Source organism: Suricata suricatta, chromosome 12 (assembly GCF_006229205.1).
Source record: "Suricata suricatta isolate VVHF042 chromosome 12, meerkat_22Aug2017_6uvM2_HiC, whole genome shotgun sequence".
In the NCBI taxonomy this organism is placed as follows: Eukaryota; Metazoa; Chordata; class Mammalia; order Carnivora; family Herpestidae; genus Suricata; species Suricata suricatta.
This window is the reverse complement of record NC_043711.1, coordinates 54,939,470-54,948,297: the sequence shown is the minus strand read 5'-3', so window position 1 is coordinate 54,948,297 and position 8,828 is coordinate 54,939,470. Positions and strand designations below refer to the sequence as shown.

Below are 8,828 nucleotides of genomic sequence, written 5' to 3'. Positions count from 1 at the left end.
GAGGCCCGCCCGCGCCGCCGGGGAAGGAGGCCGCGAGCCCCGTCGAGGGCCGCCGCGGTCCCCTGGGTCCCGGCTCCGGTGCCCCCGGCTACCGCTGCCCCGAGCCACAGTGCGCGCTCTCCTTCGCCAAGAAGCACCAGCTCAAGGTGCACCTGGTCACGCACGGGAGCAGTCAAGGCCGGCGGCCCTTCAAGTGCCCCCTGGACGGCTGCGGCTGGGCCTTCACCACCTCCTATAAGCTCAAGCGGCACCTGCAGTCCCACGACAAGCTGCGACCCTTCAGCTGCCCCGCGGGCGGCTGCGGCAAGAAGTTCACCACCGTGTACAACCTCAAGGCGCACATGAAGGGCCACGAGCAGGAGAACTTGTTCAAGTGCGAGGTGTGCTCCGAACGCTTCCCCACGCACGCCAAACTCAGCTCCCACCAGCGCAGCCACTTCGAGCCCGAGCGGCCCTACAAGTGTGACTTTCCTGGTAACCGCGCGCCACGGGCCTGCGGGCGGGCTTCGGGGGGCTCCCGGGGCCCCAGAGTCGCGCAGAGTGGGTGAGGCGTCGCCCTGCGTCCTGCTGCTCGCTTGGGCAGGATTTAAATTCCGTGGGCCCGAGAGCGAGGGGCGGGAACGGAGCACTCTGGTGTCTGTGTTCCAGTCGTTTCCAGGTGATTCGATTTGGTACCTCAAGTCTGCATTGCTGGGGGGATTTCGACTGCGAGGCAGCACAAATCGTGACAGCCTGCCTTCCCACGGTGGAGGCCACAGGTCCTTTTCTTAAGGTGCTTCAGGTTAATGAAAGTGATCTAGCATCTTCCCAGGGATTTGACTTACAAGTCAGGCCTTTATTTCCTTGGGTTTTTGATTGGTTAGAAATGCTCAGTTTGATCAGGTATTTCTGCACACGCACCCCAGTGTGGAAGGAGCACAGATGATCGGCCAGATGCTACACCCTAAGGCCCTGAGGGGTAGTCACAGGTGTGTGGTGCACTTCGTTTTTGGTGCCTTTGATGCTCTTATTTCCTTGGGATTTTACGGTGTGGGGAAGTCCTAAAATTTATCCTCATTTGGCAGATGAAGAGTCTGAGGCCCAGCAGTGTAGATAAAATGCAAGGGAGGGCTCGTTCTCTTCCGTGGTTGCCTGCAGTGTGAGGGAATGCAGGCGGGGCGACACCGCCAAGCCAAGACGGGATACAGGCTGTGGGGTGGGGTGGGGAGTGAAGTTAGAAGGGTGTGGGGGGGCCCAGTAGAGGGTGAGGGGCCTCCCTTGTCCTGTTCATCAAAACAAAAACTCAGTTATATGCCCGCCCGCACCCAGCGTGTTACTAATGTGTTACATACGTGCAGTGGTAACGGGAATGTTAGAAGATATGTTTAAATACGACCCTCAAATACGGGGATTCAGAGAGGGGTGGAATGAGAAACACGTGCTAATAGATTCTTCTGTTTTCTTCCCACATGCTTGTAGACGGTCTTGTGTGTCCCTCTTTGTGGAGAATGCGGGTTTAGACCCCTGTTCTATGCTGTGAATCTGATGATGGCTTGTAGCCTGCTCCCTAGTGAAATGCACGGGAGTATCATTCCAAGTATAATACTAGGAAGGTCAGGGCTGTAGCTTGCTTCAAGGTATGAAGGCCCCCTGAGGGTTTTGAGTTGGATGATTGGTGGGGTGCTTAAGACAGATGGGATCAGGAGGACTGGTGAAGCCCCCCACTCACCGTTCTCAGCCTGAGTTGTCGAGGCGGTGGGAATGGTGAGGGGGGGTTCCACGGAGGAAAGATTGCTGGGGCGGGTCATAGGGCTTGGTTGTTGATTACAGGGAGGGTGGATCCTGCTAAGGCTGAGAGCTTGACCTGTTGGAGTGTATGAATACATCAAAGCCCAAAACAGGTCCTGGGTGGGGGTGGAGAGGCAGGGCAGGTGTATGCTAAAGAGGAGGAGGATTTTAGGGCATTTAGGAAGAGAAACATATCCCAGTTAGGCATTGCTAGGGAAGTAGGGTTCCTGGGACTAGTGCTTTGATGCAGTGATGTGCAGTGAATATCTGCTTAGTGGTTTACAGGCACGATGGTAGGCTGTTAAAGGCTCTGAGAAGAGCTGCAACAAAGATATCTGGTAAGCATCTTACAACCTGGTATTTTCTATTCCATTTGGGCCCTGAACCTTTATGTTAAAGGAGAGCTTTTGATGTGGAAGGTCTGGGAATTGCTGAGGTGGGCTCCTTTCTGGTGGCACAACTGGGGTGGGTAGATAGATAGAGGTGAGGGAGAAAGTGAGGTGAGTGAAGATGACCGTGGTACCCTGGGGAAACAGACGGGAAAAAGAGAAACCTGGTGTTGAAGGGGGATACTGCCAGCTGCTGAGGATGTCAGGGAGGACATTTGTACGCGTAGAGGACACAAGTCTCAGATGTAACAGCGGATCGTGACCCTTCCAAGCACAACCCTACCAGACAAAATCCTTGTTCCTTGGTATCTCCTCTCTCCCATTGGGTTTTCTCTGGTCTCGCATAGGCTGCGAGATCTGTGCTGTGGGCCTGGGAGCACGTTGTAGTGATTGGAGGACTTTCCCTTGATCGGTGGCTTCATCTCGAAGTCACATCACAACAGGTGGCCTGTGTGTGCCTATCGGCTGCCCTTAGCCACTGTTACAAAGCCAGATGTCAGTGGTCATGCGTGCTTCTGACTCCTTCTCTTCCTTGTCTGCTTCACTGTGAGCCGCGTCCTGTGGTGTTTGTCACGCCAGTGAGCAGCGTTTGTGTTGTCTTTGTGCAGGCTGTGAGAAGACATTCATCACGGTGAGTGCTCTGTTTTCCCATAACCGAGCCCACTTCAGGGAACAGGAACTCTTCTCTTGCTCCTTCCCCGGATGCAGCAAACAGTACGACAAAGCCTGTCGCCTGAAAATTCACCTGAGAAGTCACACAGGTAAGGAGCTAGAGGACGCCACCCTGTGTGCGCCCACAGTTTGTCTTCGGGGCAGTTTGCATTTGTGATCACGAGGTGTGATTTTTGTCTTTTCCAAGGCGAAAGACCTTTTGTTTGTGACTCCGACAGCTGTGGCTGGACCTTCACCAGCATGTCCAAACTCCTGCGCCACAAAAGGTACTCTTCACGTTTCTGTTGAGTTGCCAGTGTGGAACATGAATTTGTTGTGTGTCCGCATCGGAAGCTGTGGACGACATGTGTCTGTTGCCTTTTTTTTTTTCTTAGTTAAAAGGATCCCATTGTAGCTAATTTGGAAAATTCAGAGAGCTGTGAAAAGAAAACTCCTCAGAATCTGATCATCTAGTGTCAGTTTTTCTGCATATACTTGTTTTTAAGTGTAATTTGTGTATTTTATGAACACGCATATATTTTTAGAAAGTTACTGCTGCAGAAGGAGCTTTCCTTCTGTCATTACAAACTTTCCACAGTGATAATGACCACTTGGGGCTTTGCCTGTGTGCAGGTGATGGGCAGGACTTTACATACGAATCTCCTTTAACCTTCACAACAACTCTGGCTTTGAAATTCTTCTCGCCGTTTTGCATCGGGGACCCAGAGAGGTTTAGTCACTTGTCTGTACTTGCCCACCTGGGGATTGAGGGGTTTACTATAAAAACGTTAACACAGGAAAGGGTGGTGTTTATGCAGGGACTTTGGTTGATTATCTGTTCACGCTTCTCTTTGCTAAACTCTGTAGCTTGGAAACCTGGTTTGTGTCCAGAATTTCTAAACGTTGGAAGTCGATTCATCAATACATTTGGGACCCAGCTGTTCAGATTGAAGCAGCGCTAATTGTCGTGTCTGACTCTCAAGTCAGCTGGTCATTGAAGTAGGATTTCTAATTACAGGGCAGGCAAACTGCAAACCTGCCCATAGGAGCTGGAGAGAATTCAGGTTTTCTGACACGTAACTGATCATTTTCTTTCAACACTGAGAGTCTGTAACTTGTGGAACCTTACACAGAGAATCACTTCTGAGGCGGTGGCTCTGGGTGGTGTGAGTAATCGCTGCTCCCCATTTCTCTGTCCTGGCAGGAAACACGACGACGACCGGAGGTTCACGTGTCCCGTGGAAGGCTGTGGGAAGTCCTTCACGAGAGCAGAGCACCTGAAAGGCCATAGCATCACTCACCTGGGCACAAAGCCATTCGAGTGTCCCGTGGAAGGTGGGTTTTGGATACAGTCCTTTGAGCTCGTCTACTTTGTTGTTGTTGAGAGTCTAACTTGCTTAAAGGTAAATTTTATTTTCTTAAAGACAGGCTGAGCGTAAGTTGCAGCCTTAGGTTTCATTGGCGGGTTTTTACTTCAGTGCTTTACCTTGGCTCCGAAGCACACTCAGTGGACCTGTGGCTCTAGGTGTTACCCGTTTAATTCGGCGGTTGTGAGGATTAGGGGGAAATAATGTGCAAACGCCTCTTTTGGCCTCTAGCACCTGTCATGGACTCAGCAAAGGGTAGCTACATGCACTGTGATTGGACAGCAGTAAAGTCAGGCTGGCTTTTTGGAAAGTGTATTAGGAGTTTTTTTTCTCTGAAACCCCGAAGGCGTGATTCACCGGCCAGCAGTCAGCTCTGTGGCCTGTCTGTGCGGGCCCTACTGTAAGTGCTGCAGGGGCGGAGCGGGTCAGTGTGCGGTTGTGAATCCAAGCCCTGGCCCTCCCCGCTGTGTTGGTGATCTCAGGCCAGCTTCTCTGGGCCAGTTTCCTTAGCTGGAAGATGGATAATAAGGACCAGTGTGAACCTGAGCCCAGCTGCTAGAATGTCACAGAGATAGTACAGATAGGTTAATCAAGACACGGCTCCTTCTGTCATCAGAGCTCTGGTGGGGGCACAACCAGTAATGTGTCGGGTTCTGTGGGGACACAGAGGTCACCCAGACTGTTCCCAGAGCACAGGGTCATGGGAGTGGCTTCCCAGGCAGCCAGAGAATGAAGCAGAGCTTGCTGGGTGCGGAGGAGGCCTGGAGGCCAGTGCAGGGGAATCTCCCAGAGCAGTGAGAGCAGTGGTCTGAGTGCATGGGGTGGGGGAATGGCAGGCTCCATCTGGTTTCCTGGGGTGCTGGGGGCTGAGGCTTAGTGGTGGGAAGGGGAGAAGGCACCGGGAGGAAGCTGGGAGCTGGTGCACAGCAGACTTGGCCGCAGGTGTGGACGCGGGGTGGTGGGGGAAGCAGCAGGTGGGTGCGCAGGGCTGGGCCTGGAAGGAAGATGACGAGCTGCATTTTAGGTGCTCGTGGGCTTTCCATGCTCCCGTGGCCGGGACACACTGCCTGCTGGGTTTCAGGGGAGCCTGGCAGCATGGGGGGCAGGGAGCAGTTTGCCTACAGAGGTGGCACTCCTGGCATGGTGTGGTGTGACCAAAGGCCCAGGGGCTAGAGTCAGGCTTCCTGGACGCCCGTCCCAAGACCGCCACGTAAGTCGCTCTGTAACCTCTGGCCATCGCTCTGTGCCCCTTTTCCTCATTTTTGAAGTGGTCCTATACCCACACGACCTTGTCATGAGAGGGCTTTGTGAGGTAACCGCTGAGTCCAGGTGTGTAGAAGACAACAGAGGTCACCTGCTGCCGCCGTTCCCATCGCTATTAGGGAAAAGAGGCCTTGTGCAGAACGCTGGGACCACCACTAATGCAGGAGGGAAAGGGAAGGGGAGCCCTGCGGCAGGCTCAGCAGGGTCCTGCTGGGGAGGGCTGAGGGTCAGGGAAGCCCCGCTCTACACCCTGAGTGGGGAGCACCAGTGAGGCAGGGGTGGCCTGTGCTGGCCCCAGAGGGCGGCTTCTGCCTGTCACTGTGTCGACTGGGCTGCGGGCGTGTCTGTGCGCTGAGCTGCTGAAAGCTGGGGGGTGGGTGGGGTGACCCCGCAGTATTTGGTCGAAGAGCACTCTTCTCAGCGGGGTGCAGGGGAGGGCAGGGAGCCTTGGAAAAGGTCCTAGAAACCTTTTTTGTGTTGGCGGAGCACTGATAACCTGTTTTTTAAATTAAGAGTTGATCATTCTTTTTTTTTTTTTTTTAATTTTGTACATTTATTTATTTTTCAGAGACAGAGAGAGGCAGAGCAAAAGTAGGGGAGGGACAGAGAGCGAGGGAGACACAGAATCCGAAGCAGGCTTCAGGCTCTAAGCCATCAGCACAGAGCCCGACGCGGGGCTTGAACCCACAAACTGTGAGATCATGACCTGAGCCGAAGCTGGACGCTTAATCGACTGAGGCAACCCAGGTGCCCCAAGAGTGGATCATTCATAAGTCTGGGCAATTAGACCATTTTTCCTGCTTCACTTGAAGTGTTTTATAGTAAAAAGTCAAAAAACCACCACCACCCATCTTTTCACAGGAACTGGAGGAGACAGAGAGGGTAGGGCCACACAGCAGTGCGTGTGTTGAGGGAGGAAGACAAGGTGGCGGACTGAGAACAGTGTGTATTTGCTGGCAGTGGCTTGTCTAGTATGGTGGGTCACTGCGTGCAGAGTGGAGGTCGGAACGTGTGCATGGCCCGCACGTAAGGGGGGAATTCGAGCTGAGGGGGTTCCCTTGGCGTTTGACCTTGACAGGCTGCTTCTGCCCGTCCTCTGGGTGGGGGTCACTTGTCATAGATGTGGGGTGCTGAGCCTTAATGACTTTGATTCGTAAAGAATGGGTACAAATCTCAATAGATAACGTGGCAGTGACGAAAAGATAAATGTGGCAGTTGACGAAAAGACAGGCATGGGACGCCTGGCTGGCTCAGTCGGTGGAGCATGCGACTCTTGATGGGGTTGTGAGTTTGAGTCCCGCATTGAGTGTAGAAATTATTTTAAAAAATAGTCTTAAATAAATAAATGAAATTGCCTTTAAAAAGGTGATTATCAAACGTTAAAAAAAAAAAAAGACCATCGTTAACACATGTGGAAAAAATGGTCGTATTCCTGGCCCTCAGAGGATGTACAAATTGAAATGAAATCTATTTTGTTCCCTATAATTCACTAGAATAATAGAATAGAATAGAATAATAATTATAGAAAAGAATAAGCAAATACTTTAAAAACTGGAAACCACTGCAGCAGGAGTATGACAGCCCTGTTGGGGTTGACCCCTGTCCTTGGCAAAGCAGTTTGGTAGGAAGTGTTTGGGGGACCCTCGCTGTGTAATCTGCCTCCCTGAGTCCGTGCTGAGGAGTCCTGGCTGGAGAAGGGCCGCGGGACGTGCAGGCAGGGCCCTCCGGGCGCTGTGCGCTCCACACTGAAGGCATCTCTCCTCCGCTGGTTCCCAGATGTTCTCCCAGGAGCCTGACCTGGAAACGGGCTTGACGCTTCCTTTGAAAATGAAGTAAGTTCAGGGGCGCCTGGGTGGCTCAGTCAGTTAAGCCTCTGACTTCGGCTCAGGTCAGATCTCACGTTCGTGGGTTTGGGCCCCGCATAGGGCTCTGTGCTGACAGCTAGCTCGGGGCCTGGAGCCTGCTTCCAGTTCTGTGTCTCCTCCTCTCTCTGCCCCTCCCCCTCTCATGCTCTCTCTCTGTATCAAAAATAAATAAAACATTAAAAAAAATTTTTTTTTAAATGAAGTAAGTTCAAAGCTCCTCCCGGAGGCAGCCAGAGCCCTTAGTCATCAAGCAGCCCTATTCTGTCCTCACAGCCTCTTTTCCTAAAATAGGCCTTTCCCAGGCCCCAGACTCCGGCATCTCCAGCAGCTTGGCCACACACCTTGCATTTCCCTGGGCACTGTGGGAGCACCTCTGTAGATGGGATTGTTCTCGTCTAGTCTTTATGCCCTGCGTGCAGCGGGTGTCATTCCCACTTGAGAGGCAAGGAGTAAATGAGGCCACATGGCCAGGAGGGGCTGAGCTAGAGTCAGGCTCTGCTCGCCCCATTGCCCTCCGTGGCCTCCCTGCTTTGCTGTGCACCCGACTCTTGGCCAGGACCTGGTCACCTCAGATGCTTCTTGTCTCTTGAGACCTTTCTCCCTTGCCTCAGGAGGTGCACTGTTTCTTCTGCTTCCAGAACACTTCATGGCACCAGCCCTGGTCTTAAATTTTTCCCCTTTGTCAGGACAGCTGGTTGTTCACGTGTCCCTACCAGGTCACAGGCCTGTAGCTGCCAAGAACCCTGCTTGCCCTGCCCGTTTCCCTGTGGCGCAGAGCTCCAGCCGTGGGGAATCAGGGCACGAGGACAGTGGGGGACTTCGTGAGTTTGTCTCGCTCTCCCAATGATGTGCACATGGGTCTGTGGTCTTGGCGACTCTGGCTGAGCCGTGGAACAGCCTGCAAGGCGGGGCCACCCGCACCTGACTCAGGGTCATTTGCAGAGTCCCTTCGGGCATCAGTTTCTCAGTGGTAAAATGCGAAGAATCGGCTTCAATGATCTGTTGAGGTAGTTTCTGACTACCCTGTAAATGTTACAGGGTTTCAGTTTTTATAGAGGTAGCTTAGTGTAGATGATTGGTATACATTTTTAGCAATTGAATTTTTAAGGAGTTAACAATTTGACTGACTTTGCCCAGCAGCTCTGTGTAGTGGGTGAAGAAACAGGCCCAGAGTCAACTTGTCCAAGGTTATGTGTCTTTCTACACAGCCGATGGGGAACTTTATGTCTCCTTTTAAATATGGTTTGCTCTCCAATTTAATTCCTTATATTGGGGAGGAGGAATTTTTCTTTGCCCTCTTCAAGTGGTTCCAGCTGGACTAAGTGCAGTTGACATGAGACAGATTAACAGAAAATGAAAGTTAATTTCATATGTATAGGAACCCCACACAGACCTGAGATTCCCAGAACAGGCAATGAGGCGATTTATTATCCTGAGCTAGAGGGAAGCTGGGGGTTGGGATCTAGGACTTTGAAAGGGAAGGAAAGCAATTCACAGGAAGCTGAAAACGAGTGACAGTTTGGTGA

General features: G+C 52.3%; 1 protein-coding gene across 1 annotated transcript in view; it reads left to right on the top strand.

The window, feature by feature from the left end:
* Window positions 1-8,828, top strand: part of ZXDC (ZXD family zinc finger C) — a 41,760-nt gene that overhangs the window by 5,519 nt on the left and 27,413 nt on the right. The window contains exons 2-5 of the mRNA XM_029917903.1: window positions 4-474; window positions 2,765-2,917; window positions 3,016-3,094; window positions 4,012-4,142. Of these exons, the coding sequence (XP_029773763.1) occupies window positions 4-474; window positions 2,765-2,917; window positions 3,016-3,094; window positions 4,012-4,142 (834 nt within the window). The remainder of the gene's footprint in view (window positions 1-3; window positions 475-2,764; window positions 2,918-3,015; window positions 3,095-4,011; window positions 4,143-8,828) is intronic.